The sequence below is a fragment of the Zootoca vivipara genome, chromosome 9, assembly GCF_965207765.1.
Source record: "Zootoca vivipara chromosome 9, rZooViv2.hap1.1, whole genome shotgun sequence".
NCBI classification, from domain to species: domain Eukaryota; kingdom Metazoa; phylum Chordata; class Lepidosauria; order Squamata; family Lacertidae; genus Zootoca; species Zootoca vivipara.
In genome coordinates this window covers 18999666-19026166 of record NC_142592.1, presented here as the reverse complement: position 1 = coordinate 19026166, position 26501 = coordinate 18999666, and the positions used below count along the sequence as shown (strand labels likewise).

The 26501-nt window shown below is 41.3% G+C and overlaps 1 protein-coding gene across 2 annotated transcripts in view; it reads right to left on the bottom strand.

Moving 5' to 3' along the window:
* The window catches only part of TFEC (transcription factor EC), a 121161-nt gene that overhangs the window by 8480 nt on the left and 86180 nt on the right, over positions 1–26501 (bottom strand). Inside the window, exons 2-6 of one of the 2 annotated variants that reach the window (XM_088652488.1) lie at positions 23512–23757; positions 20594–20689; positions 8071–8185; positions 4934–4990; positions 3485–3560 (exon numbers count right to left, since the gene is read on the bottom strand). In XM_088652488.1, coding sequence (XP_088508614.1) covers positions 3485–3560; positions 4934–4990; positions 8071–8185; positions 20594–20689; positions 23512–23757 — 590 coding nt within the window. The remainder of the gene's footprint in view (positions 1–3484; positions 3561–4933; positions 4991–8070; positions 8186–20593; positions 20690–23511; positions 23758–26501) is intronic. The other variant, XM_088652489.1, reaches the window with a different exon arrangement.

Here is a 26501-nt window from a genome sequence, read left to right as displayed (position 1 = left end):
TAGGAATGCATTGGAAACGAAAAAATTCACAAGTCGAAGCAACCCTATCTAAAAATTTGTAAGTCGAAAAATCCCTATCTAAAACCGCCGCAAATGTTGAGACATTCCTACGTGCGTGGCCATTACCCCCATTCATAAGTCGAAAAATTCAGTTATCGAGTCGTTTGTAAGTCGAGGTACCATTGTATAGGTATTTTCATATGAGGGCAAGTGAAGCCAAACTGGGTTTACTGGTCCTGGCTTAAGCTGTGATCGATACCCTAGTGACCTGGATTTTCTGTCTTCCTGGAAGTTTCATATTTTTATCAGTCCATCCCCCTCCTCTCCCAATCTCAGTGATCCAAATAGAGCCAACAGCAAGTTTAGTTAAGTCTGGATTGCAACAAAGAGAAGCCAAGCAGCTGATACCCAACTAAGTCATACACAGAATAAAACCACTAAGATAAAGGTCCTTAATTTACATAGGTCTGTAAATGATATTTACAGTCACTTTATTACTTTCTTTTGACACTTATTTTCATTCTGGGATGAATTTTACTATAGAAGGGCTTCTTAACTATTCTATTAATAGTGGGTTTACTCTGCATATGAGTTGGCTATCACCCATTGTAATTCATACGCTTTGTTGTACACTATGTTGCATTACTATTCAGGGAATCTTTCCCGGGATTTATATGAAGAGTGGTAGTTAACAGCACCTTACTTGCCTGTCCTCCCTCTGGCTGAGTTGCTGCTACATACAAGGACAGAGAGGGACCCAGGTGGTGCAGTGGTTAAACCACTGAGCCTAGGGCTTGCTGATCAGAAGGTCGGCGGTTTGAATCCCTGTGACGGGGTGAGCTCCCGTTGCTTGGTCCCAGCTCCTGCCAACCTAGCAGTTCGAAAGCACGTCAAAAGTGCAAGTAGATAAATAGGAACCGCTACAGCGGGAAGGTAAACGGTGTTTCCATGTGCTGCTCTGGTTTGCCAGAAGCGGGTTTGTCATGCTGGCCACATGACCTGGAAGCTATACGCCGGCCCTCCTCGGCCAATAATGCAAGATGAGCGCGCAACCCCAGAGTCGGTCAAGACTGGACCTAATGGTCAGGGGTCCCTTTACCTTTACCTTTACAAGGACAGAGAGATGCAAGGTCAGTGCACTGTAAACACACCAGCAGAGCCAAACTGGTGTGTGTGTGTGTGTGTGTGTGTGTGTGTGTGTGTGTGTGTGTCATATATATGGCCTATGACTGCACTAAGTTTATTGCTGGTGAGTTCATTCAATGCGGCTTGTCACATCAACCTTGTACTTATGTTAGTCTCACATAGCTTTGTATTGTTATAGAAATCCTTAATTGAATCAAATATTTCTTAGCTCTTGGAAGGGGGGAAATGTGTCAAAGAGATATTTCACCCCAATAGCATTTGGAGCTGTATGCACGAGAAAATGAAAGGCATAATGTTTGTATAAATATGCAGTTATGTGATTGCATCACAATCATAATACCGCATACCATTTAGGCTTAGCTGAGTGGCATTAGAACTCCAAAGATGAAAGCATAGGCAGTAAATAATAAACTGAGCAGTTAATTCTAAGGCTGCTTTAGGCTTTTAAAATCATGCTATTTACAGCAGTGTTTTGCCAAACCCCCTCTTGTAGGAAGCAGAGGTTTACAGCTCACTCGGTACCAGTTATGAAGTGCACAGGAAGGCATTTGAAAGGGGGGGGGGCTTCAATCAGGGTTCCCCTTATCTTTTTTCTGAACTAAAAAGCCCCAGAGAATTTCGGTTGCACTTTTGGGCACTTTTTCCAGTTCTACGATGTCCTTTTTGTCATATGACAACCAGAACTGCACCCAGTATTCTAAGTGTGATTGCACCATGGACTTTTAAAAGGTGCGATATTGGCATTTTTTTAAAAAATCAATCCTTTTCTAAATTGTCCCTAATGTAGAATGCTTCTTTATCACAGCTGCCACAAACTGGGTCAATGCTTTTATTGGATTATCCACCATGACCCCAAGATCTCCTTCCTTGTCAATCACCACCGGTTCAGAAGCTATCACCATGCAAGGTTTAGAAGGCATCTGAAGGCAACTCTGTTTAGGGAAGTTTTTAATGTTTGATGTTTTATTGTGTTTTCAATATTCTGTTGTAAGCCGCCCAGAGTGGTTGGGGAAACCCAGCCAGATGGGCAGGGTATAAATGAATTATTATTATTATTATTATTATTATTATTATTATTATTAATTTCACTTCAGCCAAATAGCAAATCTAGTTGGAATGGAGAACTGATTTAGTGTGGGGAAAGTGGCCAGCATATAAAAGGTTAAGTAGAAACCCTTTCCCCACCCCCAAGATTTCTTCCCTCAAAGTCATCTTTAGAAGCTGCTTTTCTTTAAAGAAAAAAAATTGTTGACACTTTAGTACACTTATCAGGTCTTGCCTGTGGGCCCCTGCTAGCATCCTGCAGGTATGTGCAAGAACAGGATGCGTCAACTGCATGGGCCTTTGCACAGACCAGTCAGCGCTGTTCTCACCTTCTTATTTGTGTATTAACATCTCAGTTATAACAATTCTTTGCTCGTAATTCCTACGTGGAGGCCATCCCTTATAAGCTATTAAAACCCCACAATTAATGCAGAGATTTTTATGAGCCACTGTGGACCCTATAAGTACGTTTGCCCTCTTTGTGGTACCACTATTACATGCTTGCCCATTTGGCACCGAACAGTCAAAATGTCTTCTCGGTGGCAATTCCCCATTTGTGGAATGCCTTCCCTGATATGATCCTCATTATTAACTTTCAGGAGGGATATAAAAAACATTCCTGTTCGCTCAGTCAGTTGATGGCTGAAAAATAATATTCCTGGAAACTTTGCACTTATCAGCTGTGCGAATATGTGACTGTTGCACTTGTTTTTAGAGGAACAGGTTTTGAATTGTTTTTTTTTTATTAAAAATGTTTTTCTTTTATTTTTAATTGCATTGGAAGGAAGGGTGAGATAGAAATTTGGTAAATAAATAAAAATATTTGCAAAAGCTCTCTGTGCTATTGTATTGCATGTTCTTTTGACTTGACAAGACAATATGAGACATCATAGAGCCAGGGTTTTTTCTGAACCAGAGCTTGCTTCTGGCACCTCTCAGATGGACACCATTTCCATAATAAGAGAACAAGGGAGGTGGTCATGATGAGTTCTGGCCCCTCTTTTTCTACTAAGAAACAGCCCTGCATAGCATATACCGTACATCTCTGGTCATGGGGATTCTGCCCAAAATGATATTAGTATTGCATGTGAACCTGTAGAATTATGTAGGGAAAGGGGAGGTGGATCTGAATTAATCAAATATCAACAAATCCACAGACGTCTGCTAGGAGAACAATGATATGAAACCAAACTGTCCAAGTTAACCTTGACATCTAGCAAATCTATTTCATCTTCAGCCCCTTTCATTATATTTAAGCAGCAGAAACAATGACAGAAATGACAGCCGAACTCACGGATCATTAGACTTTGGGATAAGTGTACCAAGCTCCTTGATCCGGTAATTAATGTTGTACCGTCTTCTTCTTTCAACTATGAAAACAAGAGATTATAATAATAGCAGCATGTAACAGAAAGGATGTAATTCATCAGTAGGCAGTGAAATACTGTGCCTGTTTCGAAACATCACAACGCCACCCTCTTTGTAACATCTGAAAATACTCAATCCGTGATAACGGGGGGGGGGGGAGGAATGCTAGTTCAGCCACTCTGGAGCCAGGAGGTTCAGTCAAGAGGTTACTGCTTGCTCTCAGACAATTGTGGCATCTAATGTCAGCCACACACCCAGCCTCCAGATCTGGGCACTCTCAGCCCTCTCAGCCTAGATCTAATTACTAATTAGCAGAGCAAGTTAAATATTTTGACTCCTCTTCCTAGACCACTCCCTCAAAAAGTGGGAGGCCTTGGCTTGGTTTCCCTAGCATCCATCTCTGGCAAGACAACCCCAAAGGATTCCCCCTCCTGGCCAACCCAACTGCAGAAATTATTATTATTAGCGCAATATATTCATCCCACAAAGAATCCCTAAGGTTGAGGGGCACCGTTCTCAGAAACTGAACCATTCCTGTTGAGTTATGACAAACTCAACCAAATCAATGAAAAGGAGAACGAAGTAGCTCTCTGAACCCTGACAGTTGCAAGGAAGGAAAGAATGACACAATAGGTGAAAAGCCAATGTGACCAATGGCCAAGCACACATCTATATCTTATATCTATACTCAAGAACCACTGCCCTAACCAGCTATAGTCTGCAGTTGCATCTGTCCTGGTTTACACGTGTCATTTGGGCATAAAAGTGGGGTAGAAATGAACGGGCAATAATAACAACATGGCATTACTGTAGTAATATAGTTCTGCTTTTAAGTGCAAGGTTGTTTTGCTTTCTAACAAACAGCCAGGGCGGGAGAGCAAATCCAGGGAATGGCAGGTGGCGTTCCCTTCTGGCTTTGATCAAGTTCAAAGCTGGAAGAGAGTTTGGGGGCTCATTAAAACTCACCTCGTTTTTAAAGTCAAGCCCCTGAATTAATCTGCGAGCCTGGCTTGGGCCAGCTTCATCAACATCCGTGGGCTCAAGAGGCCTCTCTCAGTTAAGAGCCTTGCAGCTGGAAATGCAAGCGATTGAACTTTGGACATTCTGCATGGAAAGCAGAACCCCCACCACCACCCTTCAGTAGGCAAAGCTATGGTAAACTCCCATAGGTAAACTATTTCAATGCAGACAAAACATTATATATGAAAGACAACGTTCTGGGTGTCAGGAATGAGGTTGATCTCCCTTTACGCATGTGCATTTTTGTACTGTGTCAGCTTCACACCTAAAGGAACCCAAGTATATCCTTCAGCATTAGCAGATACTTCCCCACCCTGTACAGCCTAGAGACAACAATTCGTGTAAATATACTCACTGAGATTATGGTTATCCTTTTTTTGCCTCTCCTTTGCCATCGCTCGAGTATCTGTTTCTGACAGGAAGCAAAAACTGTTTAAACAGTCGTTGGGTCACAGTTCCAGAAATTGCTCTGTGTAACAACAGGACCTTTTAATTGCACAACTTTTTCAGGCGAGCCTTCCAGCAATTCTATGTACTCCCTGATTTACTGAAGATGATTGTACCACTTCCTGCAGTTTGTCAGTTGCTGTTTACAGCATGTGTTGCCATTCCATGTGTGCCAGGGGATTATTATTTTTTAGCTATCATGCATTTTTAATTTTTAGCAATTTTCTAATTTTTAGCAATTTTCTAATTTTTAGCAATTTTCTAATTTTTAGCAATTTTCTAATTTTCTGTTCTTTACCATGGGGAGGGTAAGCATCCAGAGTGAATTTGAGTTTCCCTTCCCATCATGCAAGAAATAATCAGATTTCTTAAATATTCATATTGGGGAAGGGGGAGAGGAAACCCCCTCTTTGTTCCTTTTCCATTGCCCTGATAACACTGTACACAGTTGTTAGCATTCTTTGGATTAAATGAATGTAACTTTTAAAGTTGTTAATCCATTAATACGGATTTTCCATGAATAGATGTATTGTGAACCTTTAAGAGAGTCATTTGTGGCAACTTGGAACAAATTTAAATGGACGGTAACTTATTTATACCATCGATCAGAAGCCCAAATGTGCCCGAATCTGCTATGCTTCCTACAGTAATTATGTTTATTAGCAGCATTATATCCAGAAAGATTCCTGCTTAGAAGCTTACCCAGCTAGACAGAACTAACAAATAACTCATCTTTGGGAACATTCTGTTCTGAGGAAGCAGGACAAGACAGTCTGACCAAGGCCTTGCAAAATCAATGAGGAAATGTAAAGTTCAGGGCAGTTTTGAAAAACAAAATTAAAGTATTAACTTGTTTTGCTCCTGCTTTATCCCTCAAAGCATGCATTTCAAAGGGCTCAGAAGGCAGTAAAAGACTTCTGGGGTAGTTCTGTCTCTGAAGATAAAGGACAAACATAGGTGTGATTATAGGTAGCCTACAAATGATTATGCTTGATTTTGATTTTTGTATGCTGGATAGCAGCCACAGGAGGGCTGTGATCCAAATCAGGAACTTAGTGTGAGCAGACAGGGAGTTTAAAACCACACCCCCACCACATTCAATCCAGCTGCCCCCACATGGTTCCAACCTAGTAAACAAAAAACAAGTGACCAAGGGCCAAACACATTGTATCCTCAGCTGATGATGGATACCGAAGTGGGGATAAAGAGAAGGGTCAGTTTTAGACTATTGCTGCCTGAACTAGGCAGAGGGCCTTCTTGGTAGTGGTGCCCACCCTGTGGAACACCCTCCCATCAGATGTCAAGGGAAAAAACAACTGACTTTTAGAAGGCATCTGAAGGTAGCCCGTTTTAGGGAAGTTTGTAATGTTTGATGTTTTATTGTGCTTTTAATATTCTGTTGGGAGCCAGCCAGATGGGTGGGGTATAAATTATTATTATTATTATTATTATTATTATTATTATTATTATTCACACACCATACATTTAAACTGCATCCCCACACCCTCCAAAATCTTGAGAAAATCTCCCTGAAAACTAGTTGTGATGGGGAGTGGTGGTTGCACTTTACAAGGGAAAGAAACAATTGGAATAGAAAGAAAGTAGCTGAGGCAGGAATTAATTCAGACCTCAGAAGAGCATGGCAGGGTGAGTTGTGCTGTCACTCCAAAGTTTAAGAGTCCCTGTGCTGGACAATGTGAGATGTTGCCTATGATATACAACAAGGCCATAAGGCAGGCATCCCCAAACTGCGGCCCTCCAGATGTTTTGGCCTACAACTCCCGTGATCCCTAGCTAACAGGACCAGTGGTCGGGGAAGATGGGAATTGTAGTCCAAAACATCTGGAGGGCCAAAGTTTGGGGATGCCTGCCATAAGGTAGCAGCAGCTAATAAATCCTTTATAGGTCAACATCTGAAAATGAATCAAGTAAGTCAAAGCATCAAGACATATGATATTTAATAGCACATGTGTTCTGCAAACATTGCTCTTATAGATTATTGGAGCCAACTATAGATTATTAGACAGGCAATCAAAACCAAGGGGAGTTAATGTAGTGTCTTCCAGATGTAGCTGGATTGCATCCCCCATCAGCCCCAGCCAGTATGGCCAATGGTGGTGGATGATGGAAATAACATCTGGAGGGCACCCCCCCAGCTCTAAAGTGTGGAGGAAGTGGTCAAAACTAGTGCAGAGCCAAAGGTGGGTGGCAAGCTATGTGTGCATAATTGAGGGAACATTGAAGGAGCCAAAAGTTGCTGCAGGGCATCTCCCAGTGGCTGATGGTTGACCAATGCCATTTCCCCAAGAGTCCTAGCTATGCATAATGTTAGGATCAGTGGGGGGGGGGGTCAGCCAGAGTGTGCCAGAGCGCAGTTCTGGCACTTCTCAGGTGGGTGCCATTGTGGGCCAGCACTAGCCCTGCCCGCTTATTGCCTTTACTTAGTTCTTCTGAGAAGCCCAAAACAAACCTTTCAAGTCAAAACAGAAGCTGGCCAGTGTCTACACTTTCTTTTAGATACGACTCCAGCTAGCTCCTAGCTGTGACTGGTCAAGCTACAGGACAGGCCCAATTCATATTTCCTTTTCTTCAATCTGTCTTCTGTGTAGCAGCGGTGCGCTTCAAGCTTTCCAGCCAGGCCTCTACCGTTGCACATGTGCGCATTTGCACGAGATCCCTTTCAAGGTGCCCTAGCCAATCACCTGAATCTAAGATAACAGGGGAAGTGGGGGCACATTTATTTGACCTGCACCAGAACCAGGGGCAACCCCCGGACTAGCTAGGGAGACAGCTTGCCGTAGCTTTTAGCACTTTCGCGGGCGGTGAACGCAGCTCTTGTCAAACCGGCATTTGTTCAGGGCTGCCGCGAGTCACCCAGTGACTTACTATAACAACTTCATGGTGAGTTCTGGCACCTATTTCTCTTGAACAAAAGCACTGGCTAGGATCTGGCAGAATGGACTTCGGGGGTGGGGGGTGGGAGAAAGGCAGGTTCTATTATTTTCAAAATGATAAGCCTGTGCCAACATCTCAGCGTTATATTACCTGTGATTTCCCTTTTAACAGGCAAAGTAGATGGGCAGGATGCATTTGTGAGACCCATATTAGCAGCTGGCATTCCTTGGTCACTGTTGTATATATCCAAAATGCTACTTGAAAGCTGTGGGGAAAATAGAGGGATTGGGGAGGGGGAGAGAGAGAGAGAGTCAGAAAAGTTAGGGGTGAGTGAATCAGAATAAATTCATGATTTGTAAGGTGAAAAGCATATGTAGACACTTAAGAACAAAATTCCTTTTCCGATGCGTATTCATGTCTTAATCGCAGCGGGAGGTAGAAAATATGCATCTAAAGGCAGACTTTGCCCTTATCTTGTATAAAACAAAATTAAATGTTAAGGGTCAAAGTCTGGCATTGTTCCATATTCAGAAACTTGAGTGAGGCTGATGTGCATTTCATATGCAGAATGATGCCTGGTTATGGCCCCTGATGTCCGATCTGGAATTAATGCCATAGCATATTTTCCAATAACAGGATTACTGCAACTACACTTCGAATATGAGTTAAGTTGGAAGGGAGAATAACCTTGCTGGTCTTACCTGAGACCTGAGTGAATTTGTAACTATCTCCCTGAACTCAAGATTCATTTCTCAGTTTGTTGAGACTTTGCAGAAAGGAAGAGGCACTGTGATACAAAACACCTTAAAATGGGTTTGGGGGCCATGTTGTGGACAACTGCCTTAAAATGGTACTGTGATAGATTAGAAAAATCATTATGCACCTTCCATATATGCCTAAATGTTAGCACTGTTGTTCATTAATTTCTTATGTGTAACAAGAAATACACAAAAACCCAGAAAATTTACTTTATAGGTATCCTGAGTTTTTTTTAGTTGAATTTGCTAGGGAGAGGAATTAGCTCAACTGGCTAGAGCATGGTGCTGATAACGCCAAGGTTGCACATTTGATCTCCATATGGGCCCCTTGCATATTTCTGCATCGCAGGGGGTTGGACTAGATGACTCTCGGGGTCCCTTCCAACTATAAAATTATATGATTCTATCAATCACAGAGTTGGTTAGCAAATGCCCTTGGATTCACCATCAACCACTAAAAAACCCCACATTTAAATACTACTTTCTTATGTATTACATCGCAAAGTGCTGTAAAACACATACAGCGGTACCTGGGAAGCCAAACGTCTTGGCTCCCGAACAAATCGGCCCCTGAACGATCGAAACCCGGAAATGAGTGTTTGGGTTTTTGCACGGTTTTCGGAAGCCGAATGTCCAGTGCAGATTCCATGGCTTCTGAATGGCTGCAGGACGCTGTGCTTTGGATTTCGAATGGCCCTGGGAGTCGAACGGACTCCCGGAACGCATTCTGTTTGAGAACCAAGGTACGACTGTCATTATATCGCAATGTACACATTTTCTAGATGCATTTTGTCCCAAACTACATATTTTGAAACGCATTTTGATGTTTCTTTCTGTGCCAATAACTTTACTCCACATTTTTGAAGAAGTGCAAAATCAGAAGGGCGAGTACACACTGATCCATACAGTAGTTTGGGAGGTTCAGATCATGGTCAGTTTACATTGGTATGACACGAGTGGGGAAGGGCTGTAGCACAGTGTCAGCGCACCTGTTTTGCACACAGCAGGTCCCAGTTTCATGGACTGGGAATGTCTCTTGCCTGAAACCCTGGAGACCCAGCTGCCATGCAGGGTAGGCAAGACAGAGGTAAATGGACGCAATGGTCTTACTTGGGACAGGGCAACTTTATGCATCTCTACCTGCATCTCTACCTGCCACAGACCATTGGCCATTAAAATATGGGCAAAAGGAGGCTACCACAGAACAGAACAAAATTTTATTTATTATTTGTTTATTAAATTTGTCTACCGCCCTTCATCTGAAGATCACAGGGCGGTTCACAACATAAAAATACATTTCCTTGGCTACATATTTGACAGTAACAGAAGATGTGAAGGACTTTCATTGTGCTAATAGCTTCTCCTATCAAAACTGGAACACGACCCCTTATTTCAAAGATGTGCTTTGGCCATAACTTTTCTCCATCTTGCGATAATGAGCACAGAAACAAGGAGGCAGATCTCACAGACGTGGCCCAAATGGAAAGAAAAAAAGCAGGGGTGGGAGAAGAAAATAGCAAGAACAGCTTCCTTCAGGAGAGGAAACAGTGGAAATCTATTGAAGTGGTCTTTAAGAACCCAAACGTATTTGAGCAGTGTAATTATTCTTATGCTTCATCCTGGCTTCAGTCAACCAGACAATTTCTCTTTCCTTTCAAGTTCTTTTTTAGTATTTCCACTTTATATTCGAAATTTTATTTTATTTCTATACTGGTGTGCTTCTCCATGACTCGATAAGAGCATCAAGAACAAATGGAACCCAGTTAGACTTGCTGTGGCCTAATGATTATTGACTTGTGGTGATGCAGCAGCCTTCATTTTCACTGGTGGCACTAGTGTTATAGAAAGTACTCCTTGCTGAAATATGAGGTCTCATCTGCACTGGCATACCACCGGTTCCCTCAAAGAGGCACCTGCTTCCACAGCTTTTCAACCTGACTATCCTGCTTTAATTGTTGTGTTGTTTTAATGCACATTTCAATTATGCATGCATATATTTTAATTCTCCTGTAATTGGTTTGGGACGCAGGTGGTGCTGTGGGTTAAACCACAGAGCCTAGGGCTTGCTGATCAGAAGGTCGGCGGTTTGAATCCCCGCGGCGGGGTGAGCTCCCGTTGCTCGGTCCCAGCTCCTGCCAACCTAGCAGTTTGAAAGCATGTCAAAGTGCAAGTAGATAAATAGGTACCGCTCCAAGCGGGAAGGTGAACGGCGTTTCTGTGTGCTGCTCTGGTTCGCCAGAAGCGGCTTTGTCATGCTGGCCACATGACCTGGAAGCTATACGCCGGCTCCCTCGGCCAATAACGCGAGATGAGCGCCGCAACCCCAGAGTCGGTCACAACTGGACCTAATGGTCAGGGGTCCCTTTACCTTGACCTTTAATTGGTTTCTATGCTAGTAATCTGCTAAGAAGCCTATTTTGGCATTAAGAGGTGTATAAATGTTAATAATTATTATAATAACATTGCATGAGATACACAGGAGCCACACAACTGTTGCACGCCACCTGTATGTAACTGTACCACAGTACTGTAACTCTATCCTCTTTTTCCGTCAGTTGCTTGTTCCATATAAGTGCAAAGATATGGGCAACTAGTAGTTTTTCCCATCTATTCTTACTAATGGGGTGGAGAATACAAGTCTTTAGCTATCACCGAACTGAAGCAACTACAACTGCTTAAACTGTAGCCAGCAAGTGCCAATCGGAAGCCTTGTGTGTCTTTATCCTGTCGCTTCCAGACAATTCTCATATCTTTTTTATGTCTTCATAGAGATAGGTTTGAAAGAATGTTCAGAATTCTTATTCAAGAGCAAGCCGTGTTTAATATGTAGGATTTGAAAGCTAAGCACATTTCCAGCTTAAGCACCTTTATTTTATTCCTGAGTAGTAAGACAAAATGTATTCTTCTCATCATAATTTTCATATATATATATAGTTCTGTCTCCTTTCCGATCATTCTTTAACTGAATGGTGACAATTAAATTGACACGCACATTGCAGACTGGCTTGCTATTTGCTTGAGATTGAAGTAGCTACAGGATCCTTAATTGAAGATCTTAGCAACATAGATGATCTTTGTGGTTATTTAGATTGCTTCCTCAACGTCCTCTGAGATGAATAAGCATCACTACAAGTCTTTATCCAAGCGAATCCTACCAGGTTTTGTTGGGGGTGGGAATAGGAATAGGAAATTACAGGTATTAATACAATTTTGGGGTTTTTTGGTGAATGAATAAAGAATATACCCAAAACATTTAAGCAGCTCAAATCTTTAATCCCCTTTCCACATGTAGAGTGAGCATGTAAAATGAAGAGCAGGACTGTATTAATCAGCCCTAACATCCATGTGGTCACAGAACATCTAAAAGAGGACTCTATGTGTACACCTATATGCAGGCAGACTCCTTTTTGAGACGCCACCAGGCAGAGTGGAGCTGGCAGATTCAATTACATTTACTCTTTGGCTATGTAAGTGCAGAGGAATGAGGAGACATAATGAGCTCTTAGTCAAGCCGCTGTGTGTCAAGTTTCAGTTTAGTTAATCTCTTCCTCTTCCCATGGAATCTCCTAGCATAGTAAAAGTGTATCTTTTTCCCCCTCCTTGTGGCACTCTAAGGGAGCTTCCAAACCGTCACTATTTTCATGACTGCCAAAAGGACTGGCCAGGTCTTCCAGACCTAGGAATCTCTCTCAATTTTCAAAACACATGCCTTCTTTTTAGGGATGGAGGAGCAATTTAAAGCAGAATCTATCAAATTTGCACTTCTGAAACGATGTGCAAACTGAAACACAGCTATCCTTTCAAATTTGCATTCATCTGAATTTTGCAATGCAGTTCTCCAACCATTTTCCAAAGCATAGCTGCCAAGTTATCCCTTTTTTAAAGGGATTTTCCCTTATGTTGAATAGGCTTCCTCACGAGAAAAGGGAAGACTTGGCAGCTATGTTCCAAAGGGGGGGGGGAGTGAGCATAAAAATGGTAATGAAAATGGCACAAAAAGGAAATGTATTAGGTAGATTTGTTTACTAAAATGAGAACAGCATATAAAAATGTGCTTGTTAGGAGAAATTCACACCAGGAATTCACTGGTGAGATTTCGTGAGGATTTTTGAATTGCAAATTGCTGCAGAATGTGGAGAACTGATGTTAAGATTGGAAACATGAGAAACTGAGAGGTCCAAAATGGACAGATCCTACTTCTTATACAACTGCTTGATGGGGAGTCAATTTGCATCACCACATAACTTGTAGATGCACCATCTTCTGCATTCTTACCTCTCACATTCCAAGGCTGATCTCATGCCCTAGCATATTAAACAGTTCTGGGGCTGAGCTCTGGTGATCATCATCTCAAACTAAGCCCAGCTGTACAAAATTCTTTTTGTCAGTTCTAATCAGGCAGTCACTGTGGCGGGCCCACATCATATTTAATTTAGGTGTGCTTTTTTTTTTTAAAAAAAGCAGCACATACATATTGTCTGTTTTTAAAATGCCTGCAGTGATGTGCAAAAAACAAAAGGAAAACCAGCTTCCAGGTTTGCATCAGAAAGGACTGACATCTGTGAAAAAGATGATAGGCAAGCAAAGGGGCAGCAACTGAAAGAGATACATGAACTTAGAACACAGAACATGGGATGCATCAGACTGCTAGTCCATCTCGTAGTATTGTCAACATTGACTGGTAGTAGTGCCAGACAGGAATCTTTTCCCACCCTGTTGGTAGTTTCACCACCCACAGAAAGTCAGGTGGGGCGTTGGCACAGGGAGCGCATTCTCTGCAGTAGCCCCTAAGCTGGAAAATTTCCTCCCCACAGAGGTGTGTTTGATATCTCCTGTGGTTTTCGTTGTATGATGAAGATGCACCACTTGACCCTGGCCTTTGACACCTGAGATGTATATTTCAAGACTTGCCCTTCTTCATTTACTGTGATTTTTAAAAACCAATTTTAATGTTGTATTTTTAAATGGCTGCAACCTCATGGTGCAGGACGGGTAAAAATATCTGACCGCTATTATTAACAACAACCACCACCATATCTGAGCTACAGGTCTTAGTCATAAAGTGTAGCTACTTTTCTTGATGCGGTCTTATCCCCGAACTACAGCAAGAGTATGAGTTCCCCGTGCCATTCAAAAGGCAGCTTAAAATAAGGAAAAAGACAAACAGATCAAGGATTCTTGTTACGCAATCAAAATTCCACCTCTCTTGCATTAAGGATCAAAGCTAATATAAACTGAAGGATGTCACCATCTTTTAATTCGCCAAAGGCAGATCAGTGCACAAACTGAGTCAAGCAAAACTCTATCCAACCCAAACCAGCATGACAGATAACAAAAATATGCTCCGCAACATGATAGTCAAGTACGCTGAACTGCTGAAGGCCAGAAGATATTTATATTGCATGCACATGCCAACAAATACATTTAGAGAAATAGTACCTTTCAATTCAGTGCATTTTGCTCTCTTCACTGCACCAGTCACTATAGGCCAATATACATCTCTCTCTCTGTCTTCATGCAACCAAATTGTAAATCATTTCACTCAGTGATGAGAACTGCACTAAATGATTAACGCAGCAAATGGTTAACTAGTCCCTGTTAGATGGTACAACTGCACTGAAGTATAACTGAAGCGCCAATAAGGAAAACAAAATGTATTTTCCCAGGTTAGACTCTGTGAAAAGATTGCTACAGAACCTTAATCATCGCAAAATAGTGTCTTAACATTTCATTTGAATGAAATATGGAGCTTCTCTAAACTTTAATTATGTCGATTAAGCCAAAGTAGCTGGAGATTATGATAAGAATGTTGTTAACAATGATCTTCTTTTTATCCAAAGCTCAAGGTGTTGTGCAAGTTTGTGCATCTATCTGTTTGGTTTACTTCTCCTTATGTATTTATTCTAACTCATCTAATTGGGGGAAATGAGTTTCTGCATCTCCACTAGGATAGTGGTTAACACATCTAGGGATGGTAGATCTTGCCTCAGATATGTCCTGGTTACACCCAGACTGCAGTGTGGGGCTGCCTTTAAAGCTGATTCTGAAGCTTCAGTTGCTGCCTGGATGCTTGTTGGGGCAAGACACGCAGACTGTGTTACTCCAATATTTTATCAGTTACAATGGTTGCCTATGCACTTCCAAGTCAAGTTCAAAGTGCTGTTTTTGACTTTTTAAAACCTGAAAATGCTACTTGATGGCTCCAGCCAAAGCAACCTGCCCAGGCTTTGAGATTAACCAGAGATTAACCACAGTGGCACAGGGTGTGAGCCTGGATAGCTCACTCAGTAGAGCTTGAGACTCTTCATCCCAGGGTTGTGGGTTTGATCCTCGTGTTGTGTGAAAGATTCTTGCATTGCAGGGGGTTGGACTAGATGACCCCCGTGGTCCCTCCCAACTCTATGATCCTATGATTCTAAATGGGCCCTAAATACAACCCCCCCCCAAAAAAATCTGCATTTGGTTAGGAAATTGTTTTTGGTTAAACAAACAAACAATGCAGTTCCAGTTAATATGGTTCACTATGGTCAAAATTGAACACAAATCCTCTTAATACAAGAATTCTCAGAGCCCAGTGCTAAATCAATTATTTAAGTGAACAGAAAGTATGCTCCTTGAGTGACTTGGTTAGGTAACAATTGCCCAAAAGAAGAGCGTATTAAAAATCTTCAATTTAAACATCAACCATATTGATTCATTTTAAACATAACCACCACTGAGTTAATAAAGTTTAGGAGCTGCACAATTTTCATCTGTCAAGTGGATAGCTGAAATTAGAAGCATGTTCTCGTTCATTTCCTAAATTAACTAAAATACAATTTGTTCAATGTTTGTTTCATTTTCTTATCATTTGCTTTTGGGGTTTATTCAGTATAAGCAGCCAACATGGATTGGTTTAATCTTTGAAATGGGCAGATGAACTAGAAAATATGCATTGCTTTTTGTCCTGTTAATGCACACTCGTCTTTTGCCACTGCTGCCGCTACTCACACAATGATATCAAAGCTATCAAAAGATATTTCCTCTTCTAACTCAAAGGGGAAGCAGAGCTGTTTCTACCCGGCCATTTGGTCTAGCATTTCAAAACTGCTCACAAAGAGAAGGGCTGAAAGACTATATGTAATGGTTAGTTTCAAGCATCACAAATGACCTCGAAAATACACCTAATTCTGAACTCTTAATTCTCTGTGGCTTAACTGCCCATCTGCGACATATTTTACCTACACTTGCCTTTGTAAACTGCTGAACTTGATGATGCAGTAAACAGATAAGTGAGACGGATAGTATCTGAAGATCAGAGCCCTCTTCAAGTGTTCGTCCTCTAGGGATGGGCAGTTTCTCTCAGTTTCTCATTTTTCTAAAATGTGAGGGTGGTTTTTTAAGTCATCGTGAAAATTCAGCACCCTTTTAGTGCAATTTTCACATTTTTGTGTGCAATTTCATCCATATCTCTGCAAAACAATTTTCCATACTATAAAGCATGTTCATATGTTATTTCCCCTAATATATATATTTCTAGGCATGCATTAACCCAAGTAAGTGCATCTTTGTACACACTGCTTGGCTTAATTTTGCACTGTATTGCAAACTCCAGAGAAGTGGACATTTCAGTTTGTGTGCATCAGAATAAAATAGGTAGGTCTGCCTTTAGGTTCAAACTGAATTGAATTTACCCCCTTCCCTATAGTTTCATCCACACAATTATCATCCCGTAAGCAAAAGCACCCCCTTCATCACTTCAGTGTCACCACTCCAGAGCCCTCCACACATTGAGGGCTGAATTTCTGAAGTGGGGAACCTCTTCTACTCTCGTAGGCTCCCCATTCATTTTAGGACCCTGGATGATCAGACTTCTAAACCTTATGGAGAGCCTACTTTTGTAGAAAAGGCTATGTTGTTGAAGTTTAGACCTCAAAACATAAATGACTGCAAGATTGGTAACAATGACTTGGTTAGCATGACACAGTAAGCCAAACCATGGGCTTCCCAAGACTGCATAAATGTCTGGGATCCCAAAGAAGAGTCTGCAGTCACTTTCCTCCACCCTGGCCCTTTTTAGTACTGTCCTGAGCTAAGCCATATTTGGCTTGATGTATCGTCCGTATAGTTAAAGCTATGGTTTTCCCAGTAGTGATGTATGGAAGTGAGAGCTGGACCATAAAGAAGGCTGATCGCCAAAGAATTGATGCTTTTGAATTATGGTGCTGGAGGAGACTCTTGAGAGTCCCATGGACTGCAGGAAGATCAAACCTATCCATTCTGAAGGAAATCAGCCCTGAGTGCTCACTGGAAGGACAGGTCGTGAAGCTGAGGCTCCAATACTTTGGCCACCTCATGAGAGGAGAAGACTCCCTGGAAAAGACCCTGGTGTTGGGAAAGATTGAGGGCACAAGGAGAAGGGAACGACAGAGGACGAGATAGTTGAACAGTGTTCTTGAAGCTACCAACATGAGTCTGACCTAACTACAGGAGGCAGTGGAAGACAGGAGTGCCTGGCTTGCTCTGGTACATGGGGTCACGAAGAGTCGTAGACAACTAAATGACTAAACAACAACAATCGTTTGAATCTAGGTTTGTGGTTAAGTTAGTCAGTGAAACATTAATCGAGCCCTTGGTTTAGCTCAGAATGTGCAAAATAAAAAAGGATCAGGAGCAAAGTGTCTGCAAGCTTTATCTCCAGAGTCTGCACATTCATGTGGGCCTGACTAAGCCATAGTTTGGTTTGCCATGTTGTGCGAACCAGACCAGTGACTTGTTGGAGGGTGTCTAGCCGGGGCCCATGCCTCCCACTCTCCCTCTTGCACATGATGGGGGAATCCTGAAGAGGACTCAGGAGGACACTGGGCAAACTAGACAGACTAACATCACTGCCATGTTTTCATGATCTGGAAAAGCCCATAACAGAATAGGTCAGTAGCTGCTTATTGACCACCATGTGGTTCATTTCTCCCCATTGGAACCAGACTGGAGCATATAATGGTGAGATGACATATACCCATCTCGTTTCCAGCAGAACACAGCTTTCTTGAAAGCAGGACTGGCCTTTTCCTTATAGGATGGCAAAAACTTCCTATCAGCCTTTTTTTTTTCAAAGTCTCTCTTCAAGCAGCTGCACTTTGTGTCAGATTTTTTTGCTGTTTCCAAAGCAGGAGATCCAGAATCCCTTCCCATCAAACAATATGAGGAAACCTACCATTGCCCCTTTCCTTATGGAATGGATTTCCTCCCCCAAGAGAAAATAAGTAGAGGTATTCCACTACAATAGTCCCCCATTTGGGAAGAGTCTTCTTCCCAATTTCATTAATGGAAACAACTTTTTAAAGGAGATGGTTCGGCACTCAAATTGGTACCCATCTCTTTGGGTACCAAAAGAAATACCCACCAGACGTATGGCATAACATGTCATTTCAGATCGCAGTACACACTGAACGTGTAGCACATGTTGTGCGAAATGTCTTCTTCTCTTTTAAAAGATTAACAAACCCCCTTTCCTCTCTTCTTTGTCGCCTTTCTTTTAAAGTACAGTGTGAATTGGTTAGGCCCATCACATTTCTATTTATAAGTGACTGGCAGCTCTAGAATAAAATCTGAACACTTGAGCAAGGAAGGCAGCTTTCACCTACCTTTCAAAGGCTGAATGCTCAACAGGAAGGAAGAGAACAGCCTTCCTTTCGTTCCTACTAAATTACCATGGAATACACTTCAACGGCATATATTCAGCAGCCTCTTCAGATGGCATTTATAGAGGACCAAAGGAAACGGGCCGATCCAAGGACAAATGTGTAACGCACAGTCTCCAGTGGTGTTTGCAAGGGCCGGGAACAATATGCACCACTCACACACATAATTAACAAAACTCTCTTCACCGACAGTAGACCACATGAAGCCCCTCACACCGGTAAATACCACAGAGCAGGGCATCTTGTCACTTGGCGGACATAGACCTGGGTTTTGTGAAATCTGAAAGTATGTCTAGTTTTGGAACACAAAAATAGTTGCAGAATGTTATAGACACTGTGTGCGTCTAAATGTACACACAGGTGGTTGGTTAGTACCTGGACCCATATTAACGTTTTCAATCAATCAATTCAATCAATAAAAACAAAAACATCCCAACAACACAAAAAAAGACATAGACTGAGGTGAAAATATTGCTCTGCAGGTCTGGCAGATGACGAAAACAACCAGAACATCATGGTAAAGTGCATGGCACACTGTGTCTCTATGAGCTGCTGCATTCTGTCCTGTCTCTCTGCAATTGGGGCTACTAAATACCCAGAACATTGTGAAGCTTGCTTTGGAAATTGGGATGAATTTAAATGCCATCTCCAATACAGTTGTTGTTGTTGTTTAGTCATTTAGTCGTGTCCGACTCTTCGTGACCCCATGGACCATAGCATGCCAGGCACTCCTGTCTTCCACTGCCTCCCGCAGTTTGGTCAAATACAGTATCTTATATTAATTGCAACGATGCCCGTAGCTATTCATGAGAGAGGAGTTGGGACTGCCACAAATGAAGTCCGAAGTGCAAAATAGTTCCTTAGCAGTGATCAGTACAGACCCCTTGCATGAGTCTACTGAACTGTGGGGAGGCAAATCTGATTCTATTACATAGTCAGTCCTTCCTGCAGTCCGAATGCCACAAGATCCTTTTGGCAGGGTTTGCCAGCCAAGCCTCACCCCATTTGTTCTTCAGGAAGCGTTTCTAAGCTTAAGGGAAATGTCTCATATTTGTTTAATAAGAAGGAATATTGATGGCTACCTGTTTTCACAGTAGTAAGTTGCTTGCTTATCACGGCCATTTCTCTTTGTGCAAATCTTGTGAACAAAACCTGGAAATGCAATGCTGAGCCTCAAATATCAAGGTGACCTTTGAGTCTTCCTTGGACTTTTAAGTACATCTAGTGTAAAATGTGCCTAGCAAAGATTTCTGCCTTGTTGTTGTCTTGTGCAGCCTTTTCCAGTTACCCAAGATAAGGCATTGTTAATATTTAGTCTGGTCCTTTCCCAGCAAAGATGTACTCAGCTTTGAAGATCGTGGTAATCACTGACAAGAAACTGATCATACAAATAGCACTAACTAGGGTGCAATTAGAAACCTGAGCCTGGGAGATGATCTCAGTCTATGTGGGGGCAGCGGGGGGGGGGGAATTGTGCTATCGGTTTTATTGTTTATGAATTTTAATAATTTGCATGCAATTGGTGGCATGAATTTTATAATTTGATCAGCTGGTTTCTTGAGCACATTTCATATGCTTTTGTGAATCAGTTTGGGAAAGTGGAGATGGTGTGGTTGGGGTTGAAAGGCAGCCTATAAATTTTAATACTAACATAATAAATAAAATGGTTAATTTAAAGGTATACAGAGGGATCTGTTCCGTTCTTTTTGATGCTCGGCAACAATAGGCTTCAACATTTTTTTGAATGTTTGAAACTATCACTTAAGTAGAGAAACTCAGCCTATTTTGTCTGGCCTTACAACATTTTCCCACATTTGAGACAAATGTTAAATAAGTTGCTGAATATCAGGATTCTTAGACATTTATTACTTCTGGTATGTTCTAAAAACGCATCTGAGCTTACTGAGTGTTAAAACAATTGATTATAAATTGTCAAGGAAATCAAGATATATAATGACACAAAATCAGTGCATTGTAAGAAGGGAAATTTGATTTCCTATCAGCAGAGATACCCTATAACACAGATATATATATACACCTTTGTCACAAGATGGCATTTTATTGCTCATTCCACCATCCTGAAATTTGTCAGTGGAAAGGATAATTTTCTCAAATAGTTTTATGCAAGAGAGGAAGGCAGAGAACAAATATCACCTTTGTGCAACAATGAATTACAGTTCTCAGTTGTATTCTTCATTAATTATTTTTTAAAAAGGGAAGTGTCAATTAACTTACAGTGCTTTGCAGGAGAAGCGGAGTTTCCGAGCAACCTATCCCTTCATCCTTGAAACTAGATTCCATGTTGATTATGTCATCGATTACGTCCTCCATCTAATAAAAGAAGTTGTCAATGAATGCAAGAGGATGGTGAATAGAGGAACGTAGCCTACAAATATTCACTTTAAAAAAAAAACCCACTAATCCTTTGATAAAAGAATTCTCTTTGTGATCAGAATCGCTTTCAGAAAAGGTGCATGATGCAGTTCTATTCTTGAAGCCAAGTGAAAAGGGCCATTTAAGCTGAAAACAACCCTAACACAAGGCGTTGACCTTTAAAGCCCTAAACGGCCTCGGCCCAGTATACCTGAAGGAGCGTCTCCACCCCCATCGTTCTGCCCCGGACACTGAGGTCCAGCGCCGAGGGCCTTCTGGCAGTTCCCTCACTGCGAGAAGCAAAGCTACAGGGAACCAGGCAGAAGGCCTTCTCGGTATTGGCGCCCGCCCTGTGGAACACCCTCCCATCAGATGTCAAAGAGATAAACAACTACCTGTACCTGACATTTAGAAGACATATGAAGGCAACCCTGTTTAGGGAAGTTTTTAATGTGTGACATTTTAATGTATTTTTAATCTTTGTTGGAAGCTGCCCAGAGTGGCTGGGCAAACCCAGCCAGATGGGCGGGGTACAAATAAATTGTTGTTGTTGTTGTTGTTGTTGTTGTTGTTGTTGTTGTTGTTGTTGTTACTATTATCTAACAGCACAATCCCAACTACTCAGAAGTAAGTTTATTTAATTCAATGAGGGGAACTCCCACGCAAGTGGGAGGTTGCAGCTTAAAATCTTTGGTGGAAGAGAAGCAACTATGGCTGCAATCCTAACCCCACTTACCTGAGAGTAAGCCCCATTGAATTCAGCAGGATGTACACATAGGAGCAAACTCCTATGGGACAAGGTCCATCTGGTGGCCTCAGTAAAATATTTGAAGGGGTGCCCCCCAAGTTGATGGGCATTGCCATTCAAATGGTGTTCGTGTGTAATGTCTTGTTTATGTAATGTCTTGATTATGTCTTATTTATGTAATGTCTTGATTATGCAGGGTGGGGCTTACCTGGGCCAGCCCAATATTTTATTTAAGTTGGCACCCTTGGATGTACGTCTGAATGTACGTAGCGAGGAGTCTGCTGCAAGTGTTCTAAACCACTTGATCAGGCTGAGCTATGACGATTTACTAAGTTGGGGAAATGTTTTCAGAAATGTAAATGAAACAAAAAAAATCTACTTCTGATTATTTGGGGGCAGTGCTTCCAAAACCATCCGTCAACATTGTCCTCTCTTACCTGCTCTGTCATTAAACTTGATCAATCTACAAAGCATTTCACTCATGCATGCCTCATAGCTGTACTGAGCATCTTGGCTTGGCTACAAGTCCTGAAAACCTGCTCCCTGCCTTGCACGTCTTTCCCCACTGGGCCTGAGTAGGGGGCTAACTGACTGACTGACTGACTGACTGACTGACTGACTTCAACTATGAAATCTGAAGCTGTTAAAAAGACTCTTGGACTGGGGTATTGTTTGGGGCTTTTTGGTTTGGGTGGGAGGAGGTTGTCACTGTTATTTTTGTTGTTTTTTAATCTTTATTTGAGATCTTTTTATTTGTGCGGAAATTGTTTCAGTTTGGCTGCATACTTTTTGATGTATAATTTGTTATTTATGACTACTTTTGTTGTGTTAACGGTTATGTGATATTTTTCATGTTGTACGCTGCCTTTAGCATAGCATATGCCTTTAGCATAAATATTGAAAGGAGGCATACCGGTACAAATGAAATGATGTTGATAGCCAATACTGTTTGGCTGAATAGCATCATAACAGCATCTCATTTATAAATTGACCTATGATTAAGCTAGGATCACCCGTTTGTGACTAATTCAGTGGGGGGGGGGACAGCAAATAAGGAACAATATAGTGCAGAAGATGAGCGTGCAGGGAAAAGGATAACTGTGAATAAAAGTATTCCCACATTCAAAGCATTTTGGAAATATTTATGTCCTTCCAAAATTAATACTTGGGACCAATTCTCCCGCCCTCCCCCCCCCCAAAAAAACCAGAGCCCTACAACTAAAGCAAACTCATACTGGAGGAAGGTAAATTTTCAATGGCAATGCAAGTCTGATAAATGAGGAAGGCAACATATACATAGGAGTTTAAATCATAGCTGCCAAGTTATCCCTTCTTTTTTAAGGGAAATTCCATTATGCTGAATAGGCTTCCTCGCGAGAAAAGGGAAAACTTGGCAGCTATTGTTTAAATTCACAGTCTGAAAAGATTCCAAGATTGTGAGAGGGTTGGTTTCTAGTAGCAGCCCAGAATGTATCTATGCATGCAGAATATGAGCTCTATTTGCTATTTATATGCATATATCATGCAAAGACTCTGCAGTCCTTGTTTGCTGGAACAAGGGCTGCTATAAAATCCTATAGTTTGTAATTAACAATGGTAGGTTTGAATCCAAACTTAGGTCTTAGTTTGTCATGAAAGTGGGTCTGCTCTAAGCATGACTCAGTCTGGCTCCAACCCTCCAACCTGTGCAAATTTGGGAGGTTTTCTTTAGTCCTGAGACTTGATGCTGAATTAATCACCCCTTAACACATCAGAGAGAAAACATCTCTTTAAGCAATGCTTATATGATTATAAAAGGACCATGGACAATGGTGCAAATGCTACTGCTGTCAAAAATCCACAGTGATGACATGGAATGTCATGCACAAGCCTCCAGATCTCACTCAACAAATGTAGTTTAACTCAGGCATATTTAGGTGTAGGAATGCTGAACAAATGGGGAGACCTTCCCCCCCCCATCTTGTAAACTCCATCTAATTTGGCAAACCAACATTCAAGAGGCCTTAGACTATTTTGCAGCTCTATGACATACCGCATTTTCATGTTCTCCTCCAAGACTTAATAACTTGGTCACTGGACTTCCAGGAGTGCTGATGTTGGTCGAAGGCATATGCCCACTCCTTAATATGGGCATAGCTGCTGAAGAATGGATTGAATGGGAATGAGATGACAGGCTTTGGCTAGACAGCTTCGCATCCAACGTTAGGTACTGCTTCACTTGATGCCTCTGAGTTTGCTGAACGTGATACCTAGATGGATTGTCCAAGTGGGTCTGGACCTATGGAAGAAAAGAAAACGGTGAAGTACAATTTCTTTTAGATTAGGCTCGAGGACCTTTAATAATACAGTTGTGAGCAACTAAATTGCAGGTCATGGAAACTGGCTGACACTGTGACCTACAAGCTATACAAGATCTATGTCCGCTAAGTTAAACATAAACGTGGTACTTTAACTGGATAGTGAATATTGCCCTCTAATTGGACAATGCTATTTCCATGAGCAAACAGAGAACCCCAGCCTTCAAGAAATCCATTCAATCTTCTCTGCTCCCCCAAATTAATTATACAATTAATTCTCTAGCCACAGAAACAATCATCGCAGGAAAGAATGCAATGTCAAGAACGCAGAGTAACCTCAGCATGCCTTTGAACATTGTTTTTAGACCAAGTTTGAGTTGAAACCCATGCATAATGTGTACTAAGATCGCTGCATAATCTACCAATAGAGACATTCATTAGATACGAACTACATCATTGCTCTTCATTAGAAAAATGAGAAACAGCACCCAAACTAGCACTTATTTTCAATAGCTCACCTGATAGTAAGAGCAATCTGTCAGATGAGGCATTTTTAAGTTCGGCACTATCAAATAATCCAAAAACAGTGCAGTAGATTATCACTGACCAACCTCAAGCAATGTAGTATTCTCGATGCGCCTGTTAAGGACTGATAAAGCTTTCAAGCAGTCAGAGAGACCTTATAAATTAAGTGGTCATGCCCAAATCAGCTAATTGTGTCAGAGCAGGCCATCCTTTGATTGTGCTGATTGACAGCCACTACTTCAAACATCTCCCATCCCAGATCCTTGCCACATTCCTGCAATTTACCCACTACAGGGATACTGAGTACACAAATATGTACTGTCACATTCACCCTCTGGCTTTCTTGCAATATTATAGTATGACTAATGACAAATTTCTTCTAATAGGTTTTCTTCAAATGACCCTTAAGACTTAAAAAAACGGTGTTACAGCTCTCGTTTTGTTTTCTTTCCACTTAAACTATTGCAGGTCAAAACATATGTGCTTATATTCCGCACATTTTGTAAAAGGCAAACGGTTTATATGATCTGAAAATAATTGTGTAAGACTATACATTTTTATACGCATCATAATGTTTTGGAATTAATTGTAGCGTACAATTCTACTTCCATTCTAAATTAGCCAAAAGTTATTTCAACCAAATTATTTTGCAAGGAAATTTGATTCAAAGGTTCAGTCTCAGGCACCTCACTACAGTACATTATTTATGTACCTTGTCCATCTTGCTGTTCTCCCTTTCAGTCATTACCAAACATTATAATTTATAAACAAGGTTAACTTAATCTCATCTGAAACGCCTTTAGTGAGTCTTCCCAAGTCCACTATCCCCTAATCTTTATTTCATGAATCCTCCACAGCAAAAAATAAAAGTATTTCCACTTATGGCATAGAAAATAAGTTTGCAAGCCTTATCTAAGATTACACTGGTCTCAATCCAACCGAAATTGACACTGGTCTCAACATGCACTTCTCACAGTTCTTTGCATGCCTACTTGGAATGAAAAAGTCGAACTCTGGTCTGGTCCTGCACAAGCCTCATATTGTGGGAAATCAAATGTTGCTGTTGAATGCAATTACGGTACAGTGGTACCTCGGTTTACAAACACAATTGGTTCCGGAAGTCTGTACCTGTACTTAACCTGAAGCGTACTTAACCTGAAGCGAACTTTCCCATTGAAAGTAATGGAAAGTGGATTAATCCATTCCAGACGGGTCCACGGAGTACTTAAACTGAAAATACTCAAACCAAGGCTGTAGTTTATCATTGTACCACACATACAGATACCCCAGCCAGTATGAACAATGGCCAAGGATGATGGGTGGTACACAAGTTTCTCGCCCTTGTTGCAAAGCATACATAGCTCTAGTTCTGGTGTGCCAGATGACGTCAAAAACTTCCCATATTTTATATTTAGTTGCTCGGCTGCTTGTAACAAGCAGGAACTTAACAGACCAACCAAATGTTTTGAAGAGGTTAGCTGCTTGTCAGATGTGTACTGCTTTCCCTTAGTTTGAAATGTGAGGTCTTCTTTGTACAAATTGCCAGCTTTTTTAAAGCAAAGATTCCTATTCTTATGTATATTAACACATTTGTAGTTCTTTTTGTTTATATAAAGGAGGGAGAGTCCTAACAGTGTGAGAAGCCTACAGAAAATTTGAAACTGAAAACATGCAGGCAGGAGATGTTGCAAAAGTGTTACAGTAATTTGTCTGTTAAGTCAAGACAAATACAGTACCCAAAAGGCAAAGATTAAAGCTGCAGCTTCTCATTGATAGTTCTCTCTTGCATACCCTCCAATATTTCTCTGATGAAAACAGGGATGGTCCCATTTCATTATGATATTTTTACTATTTATACCTCACACATCTTACTAGGTTGCCCCAGCAAAATAAAAAAAATCCTTCAGTAGCACCTTAAAGACCAACTAAGTTTTTATTTTGGTACATAAGGGTCTGGTGGCTTCTGTTTCAGTGTATCTGAAGAAGTGTGCATGCACACGAAAGCTCATACCAAAATAAAAACTTAGTTGGTCTTTAAGGTGCTACTGAAGGATTTTTTTTTATTTTGCTTCGACTCGGACCAACACGGCTACCTACTTGTAACTAGGTTGCCCCAGCCACTCTGGGCAGCTTCCAACTTACATAAAAACATAATAAAACATTGAACATTTAAAAACAACAACTCATTCCTACACAGCAT